General features: G+C 43.8%; 1 protein-coding gene across 2 annotated transcripts; it reads left to right on the top strand.

The window, feature by feature from the left end:
* The first annotated feature begins 17 nt into the window (after positions 1–17).
* On the top strand, positions 18–23,132 carry YJEFN3 (YjeF N-terminal domain containing 3). Of its 2 annotated transcripts, none has more exons than XM_060785175.2 (6): positions 18–291; positions 16,770–16,875; positions 17,066–17,176; positions 17,267–17,380; positions 19,565–19,715; positions 22,779–23,132. In XM_060785175.2, exons 1-6 carry the CDS (start codon positions 239–241, stop codon positions 22,976–22,978), a joined length of 735 nt encoding a protein of 244 aa, XP_060641158.2. In that variant the 5' UTR covers positions 18–238; the 3' UTR covers positions 22,979–23,132. The 2 variants fall into 2 exon arrangements, with proteins under 2 accessions (XP_060641158.2, XP_060641157.2); XM_060785174.2 differs by having other exon boundaries at positions 23–291; positions 16,767–16,875.
* The last annotated feature ends 785 nt before the right edge of the window (positions 23,133–23,917 follow it).

Genomic DNA, 23,917 nt, shown 5'->3' with positions numbered 1-23,917 from the left:
TCATTGGGTGACGGGGAATGCCCCCCACTTGGGTGCTTTTGGTCTCTCCGAGGAGGAGGAATAAGCCAATCAAGCCAATCGCTTCCTTTGCGCCCACAGTGCCAACCGAGAGCTGGTGCCCCCCTCCTGCGTTGATTATTTCTCTTGCGATTCCCTCTAACGAAAGGCACCAGAGGAGGCTTTCCTTACAGGCAGACGGCACCGAGAGAATCCCCAAAGGTCTCCTTGCACCCAAACCATGCTCAATTCATCCCACAGCAAAGAGGAGATCCAGCCTCTCCGTTACCTAAGGTAAGTCTCTCAGTGGCAGGTAAAGGTTGCCATGTTATCTCCCGGCGCGGTGTTCTTGCACACTCCAGTGCACCTGTTGGGTGACTGGCAAAGGCGGCAATAGGCTCAGCCAAAGTTTATCGGCTCGGCATCGTATTTGTTGATGTTGCCTTTTGGGTGGGCGAGTGGACATCAAAACACGCCCAGTACATCCAACACCTAACTCACCTTTGTGAACGCCACTCAAGGCACTGCGCATTTTCAGCCTTCTGATCACTTATTTGCCATATTGCAAAGCCAGAGGCGATCAAGTTGGATTTATTGACGATTACCAATAGGGCCACTTTGTCTGTTTCCCCCTTTATCCGCTAGGCGTGTCTACTCCGTATCCACAGGGATTCAGTCGCCCATATATTTTCCATGTATCCATATGGCATGTGTTTCCCCATGTCCAATGGAGATACATTACCCAAGAAGGGATGCGTTCACCTTATCAGTTGGATATGTTTCCCATATCCATGGGGGATGGATTCACCATATCCACTAAACTGGTTTCCTATATCAATATGGGTTTTGTGGCTTGCATCCATTGGGCATACATTCGCCGCACTCATAGTCAATCAGTGAGAGGGTTTCTGCACTCACAGAGGATGCCTCCAGGCAACAGAGGCTAGGCTACCTCTATGCAGAGACCCTCACTGATTGACTTTGCAGCTCCGTGGCTATTCAAGCTTGCTCATTGCAACATCCACACTTGCTTCAACAGACAAGGCTTCTTTCTCCCACCCTGGACATCATTCCACAGGGATATATACACTCCGCTTGCTTCACTACCTCTATGCAGAGACCCTCACTGATTGACTGCCGCTCCATGGCTATTCAAGCTTTCTCATTGCAACATCTACACTTGCTTCAACAGACAAGGGTTCTTTCTCCCACCCTGGACATCATTCCACAGGGATATATACACTCCGCTTGCTTCACTACCTCTAGGCAGAGACCCTCACTGATTGACTGTCGCTCGGTGGCTATTCAAGCTTTCTCATTGCAACATCTACACTTGCTTCAACAGACAAGGGTTCTTTCTCCCACCCTGGACATCATTCCACAGGGATATATACACTCTGCTTGCTTCACTACCTCTATGCTGAGACCCTCACTGATTGACTTTTCAGCTTCATGGCTATTCAGTGCTATTCAAGCTTGATCATTGCATTCACACTTGCTTTAAACAGACAAGGGTTCTCTCTCCCACCCTGGACATCATTCCACAGGGATACATATACACTCTGCTTGCTTCACTACCTCTATGCAGAGACCCTCACTGATTGACTTTGCAGCTTCATGACTACTCAGTGCTATTCAAGCTTGCTCATTGCAACATCCACACTTGCTTCAACAGACAAGGGTTCTTTCTCCCACCCTGGACATCATTCCAAAGAAATATATGTACATTTGCCTCGCCTCTAACAGACTTTGAAGATGCCATTAGCCACAAATGCAGGCAAAAGTCAGGAGAAAATGCTACTGGAACATGGCCATACAGCCAGAAAAACGCACAGCAACCAAATAATTCATTTCTCTTATCCAGTGGACGTAAGTTTCCCATATCCTCAGGACATATGTTCCTGCATCCAAGAGCATATGTTCCCCGCACATCCACTGTACATACTTTCCCCTCACCTGTTGGGTGTATGTTCTTTGTTATGTTTCCCTTATTTGTTGGGCATGTATTCCACTTATCAATAAGGAGGGTATGTTACCCTTATCCACTGGACTTTTTTTTTTTTTTTGTCGTGTCAGGAGCAGCCGCTCCTGTTGTGAGAGAATTGGCCGTCTGCAAGGACGTTGCCCAGGGGACGCCCGGATGATTTCTGATGTTTTGTCATCCTTGTGGGAGGCTTCTCTCTTGTCCCCGCATGAGGAGCTGGAGCCGATAGAGGGAGCTCATCCGCCTCTCCCGGGATTCGAACCTGCGACCTGTCGGTCTTCAGTCCTGCCAGCACAGGGCTTTAACCACTGCGCCACCGGGGGCTCCTATCCACTGGACTAATAATAATAATAATAATAATAATAATAATAATAATAATAATGTGTCCTTAAAGGCTTTCATGGCCGGAATCACTGAGTTGCTGTGAGTTATTTCGGGCTGTATGGCTATGTTCCAGTAGCATCCTCTCCTGACATTTTGCCTGTATATGTGGCTAATGGCATCTTCAGAGGTTTTGTTGGAAATGAGACAAGTGGAGTGTATATATCCCTGTGGAATAATGTCCAGGGTGGGAGAAAGAACCCTTGTCTGTTTGAAGCAAGTGTGAATGTTGCAGTTTGCCAGCTTGAATAGCATTTAGTAGCTATTATATATGGGTACGATATATGTACTCCATTTGCTTCACTACCTCTATGCAGAGACCCTCACTAATTGACTTTGCAAACTTCATGGCTACTCAATGCAATACTTGCTTCAAACAGACACCACACTTGCCTCATTTCTAACAGACCTCTGAAGATGCCATTAGCCACAGATGCAGGCAAAACATCAGGAGAGAATGCTACTGGAACATGGCCGTGCTGCCCAGAAAACTCACAGCAATGCAATAATAATGATGATGATAATTATAATATACAGCATATATAGTCTCCTTATCCACTAGTATCAAGTGGACATAATGATCCCCGTATCCGCTGAAGAGGTGTTCCCCATATCCACCGGGGATGCGTTCCTCTTATCTGCTGGGCATACGATCCCTGTATCCATTGGAAGAGACATTCCTTGTATCCGCTGGGCTTATGTTTCCCTTGGGATAATAAAAATGCATTATTGGCCAATTCAGTGGAGAGTCCAGGTTCAAATCCCGCTTGGCCATGGGTGTCATGGAATCATAGAATCGTAAAGTTGGAAGAGACCACACTGGCCATCTAGTCCAACCCGCTTCCATGCAGGAAAAGCACAATCAAAGCCCCCCGGAGAGATGGCCATCCAGCCTCTGTTTAAAAGCTTCCAAGGAAAGAGCTTCCACCAAACTCTGAAGCAGTGAGTTCCACTGCTGAACAGCTCTCCTTATGTTCCTAATGTTCAATTGAACCTCTTTTCCTGTATTTGAACCCATGGCTCTATTGAGTCACTTGAAAACCAGCCTGCTTCCTCTTCCTTAGGACACCCTTTCAGATACTTCTACATGGCTCTCATGTCGCCCCTCAACCTTCTCTTCTGCAGGCTAAACATCCCAACTCGTTAAGATGCTCCTCATAGGAATTATTCATGGTCTCCAAACCTTTATCCTTTTACTTGCCCTCCTTTGGACACCTTCCAGCTTAGAGACGTCATTATTATTATTATTATTATTATTATTATATATTAATAATAATATTAATGTAATATAATAATAAATATAATATATGATCATTATATTATCTTTATTATTTTATTACATTATTCTTTTATTATTATTTTTATTATATTATTCTTATATTATATTTATTATATTTGTTATTTTTATAATTTATTATATTATTATATTTTTATTATATCCTACTTATTACTATATTCTATTTAGCCGCCTTGAGTCCCCCTGTCGGGGTAGAGAAGGGCAGGGTATAAGTATGGCAAATAAATGAAAAAAATAAAATTTTATTATTTTTATTATTTTATTATATCATATTATTATCTTTATTATTATCTTTATTGTTGTATTATTATATGATAAAATTTATTTTTTATCATTATTTTTGTTATTTTTATTATGTACATGTACATAACAACATCACACATGCACATGAGGTCCAAGTGTTTGGGAATTGTCTCTGAATATTGGGATCTTCCCAAGGGCCCAGGATATTAGAGGTATTGTTTTTCGTAGAATGTGTGCAATTCCGAGAAGTGTTGTCTTCTGCAGCATATGCATTGATGTTCTGTCCAAACTAAGGCTTTTCAAGTGCTTTTCAAGATTTGTTGGGATGCCTCCAAGCGCACCAACTACTTATTGGCAGCGCTGTTGTTCTCCTTTGCCATAGTTGTCCCATTTCAAGGTATAAGTCCCTGTATTTCATGATCTTTATTATTATCTTTATTATTATTACTAGCTTGGGTACTCAGTGATACCCAGGTTATCTGAAAAAGGCATTGTTTGCTTGTGGATGTTAGATCATATCACTTAGGTCATTTGTAACACTATTCTTACACAAAAAGCTCAATCTTTGCTCTTTTTTTAAAAATAAATGCTCCCATTAGAAAATGCAAAAAGATGTGGGTGAATTACTATTCCCAAAATTGTGGGTCAATCCTCCCCAAACTCTGCCGGTATGCACAGTTGGCCACTTTGAGTTTGTATGCCAAGTTTGGTCCAGATCCATTTTGGCTGGGTTCAGTGCTCTTTGAAGAATGGTGAACTACAACTCCCATATTCCAAAGTCACTCACCCCCAAACCTCGCCTGTATGCATAGTTAGCCATGTTGGGTCTGTGTACCACTTTTGGTCCAGATCCGGTGTTGGCTTGGTTCAGTGTTCTCTGCATAAGGGTGAACTACAACTCCCAAATGCAAAGAATAATAACCCCCAACCCCACCAGTATGCGCAGTAGGCCATGTTGGGTCTGTGTGCCAAGTTTGGTGCAGATTCGATGTTGGCTGGGTTCAGTGCTCACTGGAGGAAGTTGAACTACAACTCCCAATATCAGGTCAATTACTACAAAAACTTGCAGTATGTTCAGTTGCTCATGGGGCTTCTCTGTGGCAAGTTTGGTTCCAGTCCATTGTCGGTGAAGGTCACAGTTTCTCTGGATACATGTGAACTATAACTCCCATATATCAAGGTCAGTTTTCCCCAAACTTCTCCAGTATGTTCTGTTGGTCATGGGGAGTTTGTGTGCCAAGTGTGGTCCATGTCCAACATTCGTGGGGGTGACAGTGGTCTCTGGAAGTGAGTGAAGGTACTGCAAATCCCATTATCCATGGTCCATCCTCCCCCAAACATCACCAGGATGTGAGATTGGTCATAGGGGGTTTGTGTAGTAAGTTTGGTCCAGGTCCAACTTTCGTGGGGGTCACGGTGGTCTCTGGAAGTGAGTGAAGGTACTGCAAATCCCATTATCCATGGTCCATCCTCCCCCAAACTTCACCAGGATGTGAGATTGGTCATAGGGGGTTTGTATACCAAGTTTGGTCCAGGTTCGTCCTTTGAGGGGGTCACAGTAGTCTCTGGAAAAGACTGAAGGTACTGCAAATCCCATCATCCATGGCAAGTTTGCTCCAAATCCATTATTGGTTGGGTTCACGGTGCTCTCTGGATGTAAGTGAACTACAATTCCTATAAGTCAAGGTCAATTCCCCCCAAAGCCTGGTCATGGGGGTTCTGCATGCCAAATGTGGTCCAGGTCCATTGTTAGTGGGGGGGGGGGGGGGGGGGTCACAGTGCTGTGTCTTGATCGAGGGTGAACTACACTTCCATCATGTTGAGTCAATCCCCTAAACCTCTCCAGTGTGTTCAGTGGGTGATCAATTCCTGAATGGGAAAGGTTAAGGAAGAGGTAGTCGGCGGGATCATGCAAATTCCACACCAATTGAGAGAGTAAGAAACACTGGGATGTCTGTGGTGGAGGAAACACATAAAATCTAGGATGAAATTATCTCCATATGAAAGCCTTCACTTGGGTGGTGGGTAGTATGGTGTTTGTGGAGGACATTGGCAGGGCTCTTGGACATGTTCGTGGTGTTCTCTATAACCTGCAATGTCATTGGAGGAGGGCCATTGATGTCTCCTGCGTAATGGGAGCTGTTTGTGGAAGTGGGAGTCCATCTGTAAAAGTGGACACCTGTGCCACATACACACATACACATTTTCAGTTTTATTGTGTTTATAGATTATTATTATTATTATTAGTAGTAGTAGTAGTAGTAGTAGTATTTATTTACTTATTTATTTCCTGTATTTGTACCCCGCCCTTCTGAAGGGGACTCAAGGCGGCTTTACATATAGGCAACAACTCAATGCCATGAAAACAATCGACATTTAAATTTAAAATGCTAATTAAACATTTAAAACATTACATCAACTGTTAAAAACCACCCCACCCACCATCGTAATCCAGCCCGTTCCAGTAGTTATTGCACATATTTATTCCATACCCATTTATAGCACTACAATTATTATCCGAAGGCTTGGTCCCAAAGCCATGTTTTGACTTTCTTTCTGAAGGTCAGGAGGGAGAGGACTGATCTAATATCACTAGGAAGGGAGTTCCATAGCCGAGGGGCCACCACGGAGAAGGCCCTTTCTCTCATCCCACCAGTTGTGCTTGTGAGGGAGGTGGGACCAAAAGCAGGACCTCCTCGGACGACCTCAACCTCCAAGTATGTGCAAAATTTGGTCCAGATCTGTCATTTATGGGGCTCAATATGTTCTCTGGATGCAGGGTGAACTATAACTCCCACCTGGGTGGGTTAGTACCCCCAAACCCCTACAGTGTGTTCTGTTAGTCAAGTTTGGTCCAGGTCCGTCATTTGTGGGGGTCGCAGTGACCTGTGGAAGTGGGAGCCAATTGGAAAGCTGAGAAACACTGCCGCGCCACCACCCACAAACATACATACATGCATATTATATATTGATAAAATATCAATAGATAATTATCCTTATTATTATCCTTATTATTATTATCCTTATTATTGTATTGTCGAAGACTTTCATGGCTGGAATCACTAGGTTCTTGTAGGTTTTTTCGGGCTATAGGGCCATGTTCTAGAGGCATTCTCTCCTGACGTTTCGCCTGCATCTATGGCAAGCATCCTCACTACCTCTGAGGATGCTTGCCATAGATGCAGGCGAAACGTCAGGAGAAATGCCTCTAGAACATGGCCCTATAGCCCGAAAAAACCTACAAGAATCATTATTATTATTATTATTATTATTATTATTATTATTATTATTATTATTTCTCTTGAACTGCGGTGCCCAGAATTGAACCCAGTGTGATTCTAGGTGAAGAGTTCTGACCAAAGCAGAATAGAGAGGCACCAAGACTTCTTCCCTTGATCTGGACACTCTACCCCTTTGAATGCAGCCCAAAATCCCTTTGGCTTTTTTGTGCTGATGCATCACACTATTGCCTCATGTTGTTGAGCGAGTTGCAGATGCTCAGCCCTCGAAAGTTAAGAAACAACTCGGAGACGTACGGTGACGACACCGTCAAGGGCTCGTACCTTCCAACGGTGCGGATTTGGTGACGGGCGGCGGGCGCAAGTCGTGACATGGAAACGCCACCGCTCCGGGGGTTGGCATGCTGCGCACGGATAGATCCCCATGGCAACCGGATAAGCAAGGTGGGAGTCCCGGGGAAGAGACGTCTTTGCGGAGTTTGCAAGCGCTGGAAACTTTCCTTCCCATCGTCTTTCCCTTCAAAACTTCTCCAGCTTGGTGCCCTTTTCATCTGTTTTGATGTCCTCCTGTATTAGATAGAGCCACCCACTCTCCTTGCTTGGAGACATGCTCGTTGTATGTGCTCAGACAACTTATTTGTGTTTCGAGCTGGCTCCTTTTGGCTCAAAGAGATCCGTATTACATTTTGGAGCAAATTAATGAGAGCTACCCTTCTGCCGTTGATCATCCCCACACCCCACCAGATCCGTATTGCATTGTTTGAAGCCGGAGCTCGTGGAGCCGTTACTGTGGCAACCATGCCCAAGACCGTACCAAGCTGCAATGCTTGGATTTGTATTTTCCCTGCATTTAGAAGTGACGAGCCTTTGCCTTGAAGCACAATCCGACTCTCCCCTTTTGTGCAATCCTTTCGTTGGTCCTCGTAAGTCGGATCGACTCCATTTGATCCATACTTGCGATATCCGATCCATGTGCCTAAAACGTAAGGATCGAAACTCGCACAATACTTTTTCGTTGCATTTTGTAAACCTGGGAAGTCGGTTTCATGTTCGGCACAAGGAAGCAAAGCAAAGCCAAAAAGGCTGCCTTCCCTGTATAAATGAATGGCCTCTTGCCATAAGGAGAGGGAAGCAGCAGGGTGGGACAAGCTGGGACAGAGACTGAGAGAGCACAGGATTCTGGGAAATGTTGTTTGAGAAGGCAGGGAGCCCTATGCTGGAGAATGTAAAAAGCTCTGCCCTGAACTACAATTCCCAGAATTTTGCTCAGTATCAGGAAGTCCCAAGCAGGAGAGGTGAGAGATGTGTCCCTCCGCCGCAGCAGCCAGCCAGATTTCCAAGAAGTTGTTGAATCTGCAAAGAGGAGGACTGGCTGAGACTTCTAGTAAGTCAGTCTGTCCTGGGCTGGGAAGAAATCCTTTAATTGAAGTTCTGTTGGTTAATTTGAGAGACATTCAATGAGATAGCAGTTGTGGCTTTTAAAAAAAGTTTTCATCAAAACTTTTAAAACTTCCCCAAAATCAGTAGATGTGTGAATCTTTCTGAAACTTGGGGAAAATAATCCCCTCTTATCTCATAGAATAAAATCCTAGAGTTGGAAGAGACCTCATGGGCCATCCAGTCCAACCCCCTGCCAAGAAGCAGGAATATTGCATTCAAATCACCCCTGACAGATGGCCATCCAGCCTCTGTTTAAAAGCTTCCAAAGAAGGAGCCTCCACCACACTCCGGGGCAGAGAGTTCCACTGCTGAACGACTCTCACAGTCAGGAAGTTCTTCCTCATGTTCAGATGGAATCTCCTCTCTTGTAGTTTGAAGCCATTGTTCCGCGCCCTAGTCTCCAAGGAAGCAGAAAACAAGCTTCCTCCCTCCTCCCTGTGGCTTCCTCTCACATATTTATACATGGCTATCATGTCTCCTCTCAGCCTTCTCTTCTTCAGGCTAAACATACCCAGCTCCTTAAGCCGCTCCTCATAGGGCTTGTTCTCCAGACCTTTTATCATTTTAGTCGCCCTCCTCTAGACACATTCCAGCTTGTCAATATCTCTCTTCAGTTGTGGTGACCAGAATTGGACACAGTACTCCAGGTGTGGTCTAACCAGAGCAGAATAGAGGGGTAGCATGACTTCCCTAGATCTAGACACTATGCTCCTATTGATGCAGGCCAAAATCCCATTGGCTTTTTTTGCCGCCAAATCACATTGTTGGCTCATGTTTAACTTGCTATCCACAAGGACTCCAAGATCTTTTTCACACGTACTGCTCTCGAGCCAGGCATCGTCCCCCATTCTGTATCTTTGCATTTCATTTTTCCTGCCAAAGTGGAGTATCTTGCATTTGTCACTGTTGAACTTCATTTTGTTAGTTTTGGCCCATCTCTCTAATCTGTCAAGATCGTTTTAAATCCTGCTCCTTTCCTCTGGAGTATTGGCTATCCCACCCAATTTGGTGTCGTCTACAAACTTAATGATCCTGCCTTCTAACCCTTCTTCTAAGTCATTAATAAAGATGTTGAACAGGACCGGGCCCAGGATGGAACCCTGCGGCACTCCGCTCGTCACTTCTTTCCAGGATGAAGAGGACGCATTGGGGAGAATCACCCTCTGGGTTCGTTCCCTTAACCAATTACAGATCCACCTCACCGTAGTTTTGCCTAGCCCACATTGGACTAGTTTCCTTGCCAGGAGGTCATGGGGGACCTTGTCGAAGGCCTTACTGAAATCCAGGTACGCTATATCCACGGCATTCCCCGCATCTACCCAGCTTGTAGCTCTATCGAAGAAAGAGATCAGATTAGTCTGGCATGACTTGTTTTTGATAAATCCATGTTGACTATTAGCAATGACCGCATTTGTTTCTAAGTGTTTGCAGACCACTTCCTTAACAATCTTTTCCAGAATCTTGCCTGGTATCGACCGGGCGGTAATTGTTTGGGTCATGCTGTTTTTCCTTCTTGAAGATTGGGACCACATTGGCCCTTCTCCAATCTGCTGGAAGTTCTCCAAGAACTCTCAAAGATGATTGCCAATGGTTCCGAGATGACTTCCGCTAGTTCCTTCAATACTCTTGGGTGTAGTTGATCTGGCCCCGGGGACTTGAACTCATTTAGAGCAGCCAGGTATTTCTGGACGACTTGTTTCCCAATTTGGGGTTGGATGTCCTCTAGTCCCTCATCCACTCCATCTTGCTGAGGTTGAAGATGGCTTTCTTTTTGTGAGAAGACGGAGGCAAAGAAGGCATTAAGTAGTTCTGCCTTTTCCCAACCCCCTGTCAGCATTGCCCCATCTTCTCCTCGAAGATGCCCTATCGCCTCCTTGTTCTTCCTTTTTCTACTGGCATAAGAAAAGAAGCCCTTTTTATTGTTTTTAATGTCCCTGGCAAGCCTGAGCTCATTTTGTGTTTTAGCCTTGTGGACCTTTTCCCTACAGGAGTTGGCTATTTGTTTAAATTCTTTTTTGGTGATTTCTCCCTTTTTCCACTTCTTGTGCATGTCTCTTTTGTGTCTTAGCACAGTTAGAAGTTCTTTGGACATCCATTCTGGCATCTTTGCACTTGTCCTATTTTTTCTCTTTGTTGGTACTGTTTGCAATTGCGCCTTGAGTATTGCACTCTTGAAAAACTCCCATCCATCCGTAACTCCCTTGTCTTTTAGTATCTGTGTCCACGGAATGCTGCTCAGTGTTTCCTTCACTGAAAATGCGGGTTTGACTTGTCTTAGTTTCGGTCTTCCTTTGTACCTCAAATTGCAGGAGCACATGGTCACTTGCTCCTGTTGTTATTGTATCAAACATTAAAGGCGATTGCTCTTGGGTTTTTTTAATGTTATTTATAAAAACTTTGAAACATACACTAAAAATCTGTGGATAAATGAAACATTCTGAAACTTGATGGGCTCACAATGGCAAATGTATTCTATAATCATAGCAAGTTTCACACTGATAGCTGTAAAATGAGGGAGAAAGATGCCCCTGAAATTTTCCCGCTTGCACAATTACGATAACGAAAAAGGATCGACATTTAGTCACTCTTGTTATAATCACGGAATTTTCACTAACACTTTAAAAACACTTTGGAAATGAAATTCCAGCTCTTCCCTAATTTTTTAATGATTTTTGAAACCTTTTTAATCTATCGCACATGCCTATCGGGGATATTTGCACACCAAGTTTTTGGGAATGTTTGCAAGATTTTGGGGGGTAGGAATGTGCGATCCATTTTAAAAATGGTCCAAAAGTTATTGCAAAACTTGGGGGGGGGGGGTGCTGGCATTTTGTTTCTAAAGTGTTTCTAAAATATAGTTAGCGAAAAATTCATTACTATAATGGGACTAATTAAATTTCGTTACTATTTAATTCCAGTAATTACAAATAATGGCTATAACTGGGGAAAGTTCAGGGACTGCTACCTCCCTCATTTTGAAAGTTATTGAAGTGAAACTTGGCACACTGACCACTGTTAGTCCACCAAATTTCAGAACATTTCACTTATCCATTGATTTTTGGGGAATTTTCATTTTTTTTATAAACAGCATTAAAAAAAAAACTTACAAGAGGTATCTACTTGAATTTCACCTACAATGTACAAGATAACCAGGGCATCAATCCCCAGAAGTTTCACAAACATTCGCACACTGACAGATTTTGGGGGATTTTTAACAGTTTAGACCAAAACAATTTATCCCCTCTAAAAGCGATAACAGCAATTCCCTTGAATGCCTGCCTATCTATATTGTTGGCGCATGTAAAATTCAGTTGGTGAGTGTGTCAACTGAAAAATGCACGAAGCTGATTGGTTGAGCCACGTCCGAGAGGCTAGCTGAGCCTGGGAGATTTGGCAACAGTTACATGTTTAGGTTTTCTGTGCAAGAGCTTGCCAAAACAAGTTAGTATATTTTCTGCTTCTGAGCTGCTGGAGGAAGATTCTTCACATGGACACCCTAGGAACATTTGAATCTCTCTCAAAGGACATTGTATGAGACAATGCAACTGTACACATAACTGTATATAAGTTGCTCTGCATAACAAAGAGTAAACACCTTATTCTTTACTAGTATACCTTTTCTCTAGCAAGACAGTGAATGGATTGGTAAAGATGTGAACTACATGTGATTTTCATTCCACAACATATATGGCACAGAATTAACCACATAACTTCAACTTACCATAGATATATACTATTATTTGCTTACTTTAGTCCTCTTGGTAGATTAAATATTTTTATTTATTATCATGAAACTGACTCTAAATATGTATTGTCGAAGGCTTTCATGGCTGGAATCACTAGGTTCTTGTAGGTTTTTTCGGGCTATAGGGCCATGTTCTAGAGGCATTTCTCCTGACGTTTCGCCTGCATCTATGGCAAGCATCCTCAGAGGTAGGGAGGTCTGTTGGAAATAGGAAAATGGGTTTATATATCTGTGGAATGACTGGTGTGGGGCAAAGAGCTCTCTGCTGAAGCTAGGTGTGAATGTTTCAGCTGACCACCTTCATTAGTATTTGAAGGCCTGGCAGAGCCTGGGAAAAATGTTCTGTTGAGAGGTGTTAAGATGTGCCTGGTTGTTTCCTCTCTGCTGTTTTGCTGTAGTAATTTTAGAGTTTTTTTAATACTGGTAGCCAGATTTTGTTCATTTTCATGGTCTCCTCCTTTATGTTGAAATTGTCCACATGCTTGTGGATTTCAATGGCTTCTCTGTGTAGTCTGACATGGTGGTTGTTGGAGTGGTCCAGCATTTCTGTGTTCTCAGATAATATGCTGTGTCCAGGCTGGTTCATCAGGTGCTCTGCTATTAAAATTACTACAGCAAAACAGCAGAGAGGAAACAACCAGGCAATCTTAACACCTCTCAACAGAACATTTTCCCAGGCTCTGCCAGGGCTTCAAATGCTAATGAAGGTGGTCAGCTGAAACATTCACACCTAGCTCTAGCAGAGAAGAGCTCTGTGCCCCACCCCAGTCATTCCACAGATATATAAACCCATTTTCCTATTTCCAACAGACCTCACTACCTCTGAGGATGCTTGCCATAGATGCAGGCGAAACGTCAGGAGAAATGCTTCTAGAACATGGCCCTATAGCCCGAAAAAACCTACAAGAACCTAGTGACTCTAAATAGCTGACTGCGGCAGCCCTCTTTAGGGCTTTCTGATGCAGAGCATAGCATTCTGGGAAATGTAGTTGAGGGCAGGGCCTTTTGCATTCTCTGCCACAGAGGGCTTTGCCTCCCAAACTACATTTCCCAGAATTCTGTGTTCTCCGTCTCCCGCCCATTAACTTTGCTAGTCCTGCCTGCAATGCCTTCCTTATAGATATCGAGCCAAAGAAAAAGGATTGGTTTTAAAAATATTTTATGTTATCTTGGCTTTACCAAAGTTGAAAATCAAACTGATCTTAGGAGGCGTCCAAATTTTACAGAATCTTAACGAAAATGATTGGAGAGTGTTTTGATTCTTAAATCCCCCCCCCCCCCACACACACACACACACACGCCTTTCCTGCATGTTTCCAATATCAATCCGTATGCACAAATCTAATGAATTTGATACGAAATACGAAGAGTAACAATAATTTTGCACACCCCCACTTAGGGCACTGAGTCCCAATTTAAGTACAATATTCATTTATGTTAGAAGTGCTTAGATAGACTGTGAATGTGTGTGAGGTTGGAATGACCCTGTCCCCATTTGGGCTGCCTTTATACAGAAGCCGCTCTCGGCCCTGTTTTTCCCATCCTTCGGAAGGCGCATGCAAACAATTACGTTCCGTTTCCACTCTTCTCGCCTCCTTGCATCTGCTGCCAAGAGCCTTCGGAGCCAGAAATAAAACAAGGCCGGCATTGTCTCCCTTTCGGCAACATACACATCCCAGCCTCTCTCTTGTCGAGTTATTGGCTTTGCTCTTTATAAAAGAAGAAGGAGGGAGTCTTTGCCAACGTTTTGGCACCCGATCGACTCAAACGCCCACTTCTTAAGCAACAACTATTGAATTGCGCTGTTTTGCTGAATCCTGGACTTGGAAAAGACCCCAAAGGTCATCCAGTCGGACCCCATTCTACCATCGAAATACAAAATCAAAGCAAATGCTGAACTCCAACACAATCCTTCAAGTTACAGATTGGGCATTTCAGTGGCAAAATGGGGTTGGTCTTTGGCCCTATAGCCCTATTTCTCCATGAGCCTGGTAATGTCTATAAGGCCAGATGACCATCTGTTGGGACAGCATTGATTTTGCGTAGAAGGGAAGGGAAGAAGAAAGGGATGAAAGAAAGGAACGAAGGAAAGGAAAGGAAAGAAGAAAGGAAGTAAGGGAAAGAAGAAATGAAAGTTAAGGAAAGAAAGGAAGGAAAGAAGAATGAAAGGGAAAGAGGAAAAAAGGGAGGAAGGAAGGGAAAGAAGAATTGAAGGAAAGGAAAGAAGGAACAAAGGAAGAGAAAGAAGAAAGTTAAGGAAAGAAAGGAAGGAAAGAAAAAGGAAAGAAGAATGAAAGGGAAAGAGGAAAAAAGAGAGGGATGGAGGAAGGGAAAGAAGAATTGAAGGAAAGGAAAGAAGAAAGGAAGGGAAAGAAGAAAGGAAAGGTAAGGAAAGAACAGGGAAAGAAGAATGAAAGGGAAAGAGGAAAAAAGAGGAAGGAAGGAAGGAAGGAAGGAAGGAAGGAAGGAAGGAAGGAAGGGAAAGAAGAACTGAAGGAAAGGAAAGAAGGAAGGAAGTAAGGGAAAGAAGAAAGGAAAGGTAAGGAAAGAAAGGAAGGAAGGAAAGAAGAATGAAAGGGAAAGAGGAAAAAAGAGGAAGGAAGGGAAAGAAGAATGAAAGGAAGGAAGGAAGGAAGGAAGGAAGGAAGGAAGGAAGGAAGGAAGGAAGGAAGGAAGGAAGGAAGGGAAAGAAGAAAGGAAAGGTAAGGAAAGAAAGGAAGGAAAGAACAAGGAAAGAAGAATGAAAGGGAAAGAAAGGGAGGAAGGGAAAGAAGAAATGAAGGAAGGAAGGAAGGAAAGAAAGAAAGAAAGAAAGAAGAATGGAGAGAAAGGAAAGAAAGATGAATGGAAGGTAAGGAAAAACGGAAAGGTATGGTAAGGAAAGGAAAGAAGGAAGGAAAGAAAGGGAAGGAAAGGAAAGAAGGGAGAAAAGAAAGGAAGGAAGAATGGAAAGAAAGGAAAAGAAAGAAGAATGGAAGGAAAGGAAGAAAGGAAAGAAAGAAAGGAAAAATGGAAGGAAAGGTAAGGAAAGAAGAAAAATAGGAAAGAAGAATGGAAGGAAAGGAGGAAGGACCGAAAGAAAGGAAAAGTAGTCAGGTTTGCGCTCTTGGAAAGGATTTTTGTTCCTGAGTTACTTTACTTTTACTTAGGCGATCCCTCGTTGGCCGAGTAGGATAGTCTTCCAGGATCAGTGTTCTGGTGGGTCCGTAGGTGACTGTGGAGCCCTATTCTTAATCTGCATCTTCTCCCGCAGTGAGGGCATTGGTTTCCAGGTGGAAGGCAGTCTCGGTCTGGGTTGGCTTGATGCGCTTTCCTCTTGGCACATTTCTCTCTTTCACCCTCCATTCGTGCCTCTCCAAATTCTGCAGCACTGCTGGTCATAGCTGACCTCCAGTTGGAGCGCTCAAGGGCCAGGGCTTCCCAGTTCTCAGTGTCTATGCCAGTGTTTATAAGGTTGGCTTTGAGCCCACCTTTTCCTGAGTTATCAATGTATCAATGTCATTTCCTAATTGGTTCTATCATAAAAACATGGCGAAAGTTCAAAAACATTGTTTTTGTGGGACATCCTGCTATAGCACATGTTGCTCTGGTTTTCCAACTAGTGTCTCATTGAGTCTCAACAATTTCAACATAGTTTGTGCCATCCCCCCCCCCCCCCAATAACAAAGTTTCCAGAGTAGAACTCCTTTCAAAGTAAGGACCGCACAATTAAACAGGAAATAATACTTTCAAACCAGGAACAGAACTTTTTTCATATTTTGTTACATAGTGTGATTAAAGTTTAGTGATAAAAATTGCGAAATTGGATGGCCATCTGTCGGGAGATCTTTGATTGTGTTGGAATGGGGCTGGACTCTTTCAACTCTACAATGCAATGAATTCCGAAATGGTCCAATCTACAACTTTATATCCTCCACTCATTTCTCCATCTCCCATGTAGATCTATACAACCCCCACTCATTTCCTCTATCTCCCATCTACAACTTTTCATCCTCCGCTCATTTCTTCTATCTCCCAGCTATATCTTTACATCTTTTGTTCATTTCTGAAATTAGGAGCCCCCGGTGGCGCAGTGGGTTAAACCCCTGTGCCGGCAGGACTGAAGACCAACAGCTCACAGGTTCGAATCCGGGGAAAGGCAGATGAGCTCCCTCTGTCAGCTCGAGCTCCTCATGCAGGGACTTGAGAGAAGCCTCCCACAAGGATGAGAAAACATCAAATCATCTGGGCGTCCCCTGGGCAACGTCCTTGCAGACTGCCAATTCTCTCACACCAGAAGCGACTTGCGGTTTCTCAGGTCGCTCCTGACATGACAAAAAAAAATAATTCTGAAATTTGGTGGAGAGGGCAATCCCTTTGATTCCGGATGGATCAACTAATAATAATAACAACAACAACAACAACAACAACAACAACCTATTTCCTTCTCTTTTTCTGCAGCAGACCAGAAGCTATTGCACTCGAGAAAGAGCTCATGGAAGAGTTCAGATTTGGTCAGCAGCAACTTATTGAGATTTGGGGCCACGCTTGTGCCATGGCCGTCACTAAGGTGAGTTTATTTGAATCCATTCCCTATTTTAATAATGTCTCTATGGAAGCATCTATGCTGTACATAGAAATAATTTGACGGCCACGACTCAATGTTTTGGCATCCTGGGAATTATAATTTGCTAAGGTCTTGAGTTTTCTCTGCCTCGATCGAACCGATTTATATTTTTCTGTGGATGTCTCTTCTCCAGGTTTTCCCCCGGAGGTCCCTCCCGAAAAAGCAGCCCACGCTTCTGGTGGTCTGCGGCTGTGAACAGAATGGCGCCATTGGCTTGGCCTGCGCCCGGCACCTGCGTGTTTTCGTATGTAACCTTTTCCCATTTGAGAACAGTGTAAGGAATGTCGATATAAAGATTTCCTCACTCCCTCTTTCTATATTTGTGCCATTTCAGGAATACGAGCCCACCATCTTTTACCCGAAACGGTCCTCAAATCCCCTTTACCGAGACTTCACCACCCAGTGCGAGAAAATGGATATCCCCTTTCTTTCCTACCTACCCACAGAGGTAAGTGAAACATTTATAATCTCCCCAAATACCCTCCTTTTTACATCCTCCACTCGTTTCCTCTATCTTCCATCTACATCTTTACATCCTCCATTTGTTTCTCAATCTCCCATCTATATCTTTACACCTTCCACTAATTTCCTCCATTTCCTGTCTACAATTTTACATCCTCTGCTCATTTCCTCTATCTCCCATCTATAACTTTACATCCTCCGTTTGCTTCTCCTTCTCTCATATACATTTTTACATCCTTTGCTCATTTCCTGTGTCTCCCATATATATCTTCACATCCTCTGCTCATTTCCTCCATCTCCCATCTACTTTACATTTTCCATTCCCTTCTCCATCTTCTGTATGTATATTTACATCCTCTGCTCATTTCCTCTATCTTCCATCAACAACTTAGCCACTTTGAGTCCCCTTTGGGGAGATAAAGCGGGGTATAAATAAATAAATAATAAAGTAAAACAAGCAGTCGAAGAAGAAAAACACACCCTGACAGAATATGTCAACGAAAGCCAAGGACCTGCTTTAATTGAAGTCAAGAATCGGAAACTTCTCAAAGCACAGCAGACAAAGAACCAGTACGAGAAAACTGCACTACAAACCAGAGCTGACAGCTGGCACAACAAAGCATTGCACGGGCAGTTCCTTGACAAAATTGAAGGAAAAGTTGACAAGAAGAAGACCTGGTTATGGCTCATTAATGGAACCCTTAAAAAGAAGACAGAAGGCCTGATTCTTGCAGCCCAGGAGCAAGCCATCAGAACCAATGCAATTAAGGCCAGGATTGAAGAATCAGCTAATAACCCAAAATGCAGACTGTGCAAGGAAGCTGATGAAATCATGGAGCATCTCCTCAGCTGCTGCAAGAAAATCGCACAGACGGACTACAAACAAAGGTACAACTCTGTGACCCAGATGATTCACTGGAACTTATCTCACAAATGTCAGTGTGCTGGAAGAAGCAAAGACCACCAGCACTGAAGTGATGGTCCTCCGCCATCAGCTCCGCTGGACCGGCCACATTGTCCGGATGCCCGACCACCGTCTCCCAAAGCAGTTGCTCTACTCCGAACTCAAGAACGGACAACAGAATCTTGAGGACAGGAAAAGAAATTTAAAGATGGGCTCAAAGCCAACCTTAAAAACTCTGGCATAGACACTGAGAACTGGGAAGCCCTGGCCTGTGAGCGCTCCAGTTGGAGGTCAACTGTGACCAGCAGTGCTACAGAATTTGAAGAGGCACGAATGGAGGGCAAAAGAGAGAAACGTGCCAAGGGGAAGGCACGTCAAGCCAACCCCGACCGGGGCTGCCTTCCACCTGGAAACCAATGTCCTCACTGCAGGAGATGATGCAGATCAAGAATAGGGCTCCACAGTCACCTATGGACCCACCCTGGAGGATTATCCTACTCGGACAACGACAGATCACCTAAGTAAGTAAGTCACAAGTACCACCTGCCAGCAGTGAAGAATTGGTGGGATCATAGACCTGCAAAGGTAGTGGAAAATTAACACGCAAAAATACTGTGGGACTTTTGAATCCAGACTGACAAAGTTTTAGAACACAATACACCAGATTGTGGAAAAAGAAAAAAGTCTGGATTATTGATGTCACCATACTAGGTGACAGTCGCATTGAGGAAAAACAACAGGAAAAACTCAGCCATTATCAGGACCTTAAAATCGAACTGCAAAGGCTCTGGCATAAACTAGTACAAGTGGTCCCCGTGGTTATCGGCACACTGGGTGCCATGTCAAAAGATCTCAGCCGGCATTTGGAAACAATAAACATCGACAAAATCACTATCTGTCAACTACAAAAGGCCACCTTACTTGGATCTGCGCGCATCATTTGAAAATACATCACGCTTGGGAAGTGTTCGACTTGTGATTTTGTGATACGAAATCCAGCATATAGATCCCGTTTGCTGTGACATACTGTTTTTGTGTCAATAGAATAATAATAATTATAATTATAATTATAATAACATTCTCCATTCATTTCTCCATCTCCCATATATATCTTTACATCCTCCGCCCATTTCCTCCATCTCCCACCTCCATCTTTACATCCTCTGCTCATTTCCTCTGTCTCTTATCGACATCTTGATGGTGAGATCTATTGCCAATATTTTGATCCTGGAGATTCACCTTGTTTTTTGCTTTGCTCGTCAATAGGTCCAGCTAATTAGTGATGCCTATAATCTGGTCGTGGATGCTGTCCTTGGAGTGGAGGCCAATCCAGGCGAAATCCTGGAGCCCTATAGTACCATCTTGACCATTCTCAAGCAAATCCACGTCCCTCTTGTCAGCCTGGATGTCCCTTCTGGTATGTAAGGAGTCATAGAAGGGATCCCCAAAGGCCATCCAGTCAATCCCCATTTTGTCATAAAGGAATGCATTGAATAATGTTAGAATTTGCCCCGGATTCGAGTCCTGACCTGGCACCTGTTTTTCACTTTGTAACCACTTTTCTGCTTATTTGCCCTTTCTTCTCTCTGCGGCCAAATGCCAGCATCCAAACAGTAGCCGTCTCCAAGAGAGGTGCTTTTTTGGAAGGTGATTTGGCTACAATAAACTGAGACATGATGTCATATCCAAACATACTTTTTTCGCGTCTGGTGCAAAGAGCTTCTGGTTTCTCCATCAGGGGAGGAATGTTGTATACCAAATGAGGAAACATTGACTTCCTACAATACTCCGGATTTATTCCTTTAAACTTGCAGCGAAACATACACAAAAACAAAAACAAAAAAGGGAGGGGTTTGGTGAGGCTCCAGCAGAAGACCTTGGAAAACTACAACACCCAGGACCCCACACCACTCAGCTGTGGCGGTTAAAGCGGTGCCAAGATACATACATGGGATGCAGCCATTGATATTGATAGGAATAAATCTCAGCATCCCAATCCCACCTGAACTGTAGAATCCTGGGAGTTGTAGTTTTTGCAAGGCCTTTTCTGCCCAAGAGTGCCAAACTACACCTCCCAGGATCCCATAAAATTGTACCAAGATCAATTAATTTGGCAGTGTATTGATGCAGAAGGCTCAAGACCTTGTCAATCTACAACTCCCAGGAACCCATTACACTGAGTTCAAATGCAGCATTCATTTTACAAATGGAGATACACCCAATGCTACAGGCAGGTGGGATCTGTAATTTAGCGAGACACCAGTCTTCTTTAGCAGGGAAAATACCTTGTTGAACTATAACTCCCAGGATCCCATTACACTGGGTTCAAATGCAGCATTCATTTTACAACGGAGATACACCCAATGCTATGGGAAAGTGGGACCTGTAGTTTTGCAAAGCACCAATATTCTTTGGCAGAGAAGACTCAAGACCTTGTTGAACTACAACTCCCAGGATTCCATTGCACTGGGTTCAAATGCAGCATTAATTTTACAATGGAAATATAACCACTGTTATGGACAGATGGGATCTGTAGTCTAGTGAGGCACCAGCCTTCTTTGACAGAGGAGATTCAAGAACCTTGTCGAATTACAACTCCCAGGAGCTGATCTCATAGAGCCAGAGCAGTTGAAGCAATACGCAGGCATGTGCATTTGACCAGGTAGATGCATCTGTAGCTAACAAACAGCTTTCAGATGGGCGGGCCTTGGGAAACTACACATCCCAGGGCCCTATCTCATGGGGTCAAGCCATATTAATGTGAGCCACATAGGATTTTGGCCATATTCCTGGATATATTGCCAGGCACAAGAATGACCTATCAACCGGCTCAGCAGAAAAGTTGGTTCTTCCACATCATTCACATTGGGTCTGGCTTTTCTGATTATAACAACTATGTTCAGAAGATACGTAAAAGGGAAATTCAGACTCCTTGTACTGCTGTAATTCCACTGACCACAGGGTGGAATGGCACCATAGCCAAGTAGTCTGTATACAGCCTCTTTTAAGTATATATTCCTTCCTTCCTTTCCTTTCCTTTCTTTTGTTTCTTTCTTCTTTCCTATCCTGTCATTCCTTTTTTCATTCTTTTTTTCTTTCCTTTCCTTCTCTTCTATTCTCTTTTATTTACCTTTCCTATCTTCTTTCCTTCCTTTCTTTTTTCCTTTCTTTACTTCTTTCCCTTCCTTCCTTTCTTCTTTCCGTTCCTTCAGTCCTTTCTTTTGTTCCTTTCTTCTTTCTGTTGCTTCCCATCCTTTCTTCTTTCCTTTCCTTAACTTTCCTTTCCTTTCCTTACTTTACCTTTCTTTTCCTTTCTTCTTCTTTCCTCTCCTTTCTTTTCCTTACATTTTTCCCCTGGAGCCCCCGGTGGCGCAGTGGATTAAACCCCTGTGCCGGCAGGACTGAAGACCGACAGGTTGCAGGTTCGAATCCAGGGAGAGACGGATGAGCTCCCTCTATCAGCTCCAGCTCCTCATGCGGGGACATGAGAGAAGCCACCCACAAGGATGATAAAAACATCAATTCATCCAGGCGTCCCCTGGGCAACGTCCTTGCAGACGGCCAATTCTCTCACACCAGAAGCGACTTGCAGTTTCTCAAGTCGCTCCTGACTTGCTTTACTTTACCTTTCCTTTCTTCTTTCCTTTCCTTTCCATTCCTTCTCTCTCTCTCTCCCTTCCTTCCCTCCCTCCCTCCCTCCCTCCCTCCCTCCTTTCCATTCCTTCTCTCTCTCTCTCTTCCTTCCTTCCTTCCTTCCTTCCTTCCTTCCTTCCTTCCTTCCTTCCTTCCCTCCCTCCCTCTCTCCCTCCCTCTCTCCTTCCTTCCTTCCTTCCCTTTCCTTTCCTTCCTTTCTTCTTCCCTTCCCTTGCTTTCTTCTTTCCCTTACTTACCTTCTTTTTCTTCTTGCATTTCCTTTCTTTACTTCGTTCCTTTTCTTCTTTTCCTTCCATTACATTGTTTTCTTCCCCTTTGTCTTTTGTTCCTTTCTTCTTTCCTTTCCTTTCTTTCCTTTCTTCTTCCTTCCTTCCTTCATTCCCTTCCCTTTCTTTTTACATTTCCTTTCTTCTTTCCTTTTTCCTTTCCTTTCTTTCCTTCGTTTCCTTTTCTTAATTTTCTTCCCTTCCCTTCCCTTCCCTTTCTTCGTTCCCTTCCTTCCTGCTTTCCTTTCCTTAACTTTCCTTCCTTGCCTTCCCTTTCTTTTTCTTCTTTCCTTTCCTTTCTTCTCCCTTTCCTTATCTTATCTTATATTTCCTTTCCTTTCTTCTTTTGTTCCTTTCTTCTTTCCTTTCCTCCCCCCCCCTTTCCTTTCCTCTCCTTTCCTTTCCTTACCTTACTTTACCTTTACGAGGAAGCCATTGCAATTTTCCTGTGCCACTTCTTTGAACGTGCATCATTTTTCTCCCGAGGCTTTGCTTTTCCCTTTGTCCTTTTGCATCCTTCTCTTCTCTTTTTGAGTCCTTTTCCTGTTCTGTCATTCCAGGGTGGGATGTGGAGACGGGCAGCAGTGACGGCCTCAGCCCTGATGTCCTCGTGTCGCTTTCGGCCCCAAAACAGTGCGCCACTCGCTTTGTGGGCAAACACCATTTCGTCGCCGGCCGCTTCCTTCCGTACGACGTCCAGAAGAAATTCGAACTCAATTTGCCCGACTATCCGGGCACGGAATGCGTAGTTTCCCTTTAAAATAAACACCGTTATTCCCCTATTTCCTTTACAGACCGAATTCAAAGTCCTTATCTAGACTCGAAGCGCATTATAGGGCCGTTGGATTATTCTATATGCTCCGTATATTGCAGTAACATCTCTGGTTCCGATTAAAAAAAAGAATTAACCCATATTTTATATCAGGCCTCAGTTGTTTGTCTGAATTCTTTTGCCATCAAAGTTGGCTGGAGAAGAGTTTTGGGGTATTTCAAAAGAAATCATCAGAGGCAAAGTTGGCAGGAAAGGATGGGAATGTAAGGAAGCGATGCCCTCGGGGAAAATATGGGGGGAAACGGAGGAAATTGAAATATAAGGTCTTATCGACCCCTTCCCCTCTTATTTGGAAATGGACCAGGTTTGTGTTCACTTACAGAGGCATGCCAACGAGGGCCAGCATTCCAATATGGCACTGAGGTGGACTAGATGACCTTTGGAGGTCCCTTCCGGCTCCATACTTGTCTCCAAATGCAAAAGTAGTCAGAGACAATGGTGGGGTTTCCTCCTTTGGAAATCTTTAAGCCAAGGTTAGATATTTTGAAATTGGGCATTCCTATATGACTTTGAGGGTGGACTAGATGACCTTTGAAGGTCCCTTCCATCTCCAAATAATGATAATTGTGGATTCTCCCCTTTTGGTGATCTCTAAGCCAAGGATGGATGGGCATCTTTCAAGTTTGCCATAATCGGCCACTCCTATATGATTTTGGGGTGGACTAGATGACCTTTGAGGGTCCCAACTTCAAACTGGTCTCCAAGTACCAAAGCAGGATGAGACAATGGTGAGGCCCCCTCTTTAAGCCAAGGTTCGATTACACTCTTTTAGATATGTCAAAATTGGGCATTCCAATATGGCCCTGCGGTAGACTAGATGACCTTTGGAGGTCCCTTCCAGCTCCAAATAATAATACTGGACTATCA

This window comes from Anolis sagrei, chromosome X, assembly GCF_037176765.1.
Source record: "Anolis sagrei isolate rAnoSag1 chromosome X, rAnoSag1.mat, whole genome shotgun sequence".
Classification (NCBI taxonomy): domain Eukaryota; kingdom Metazoa; phylum Chordata; class Lepidosauria; order Squamata; family Dactyloidae; genus Anolis; species Anolis sagrei.
Note: the sequence above shows the minus strand (reverse complement) of the source record. Positions and strands in the feature narration are given on the sequence as shown.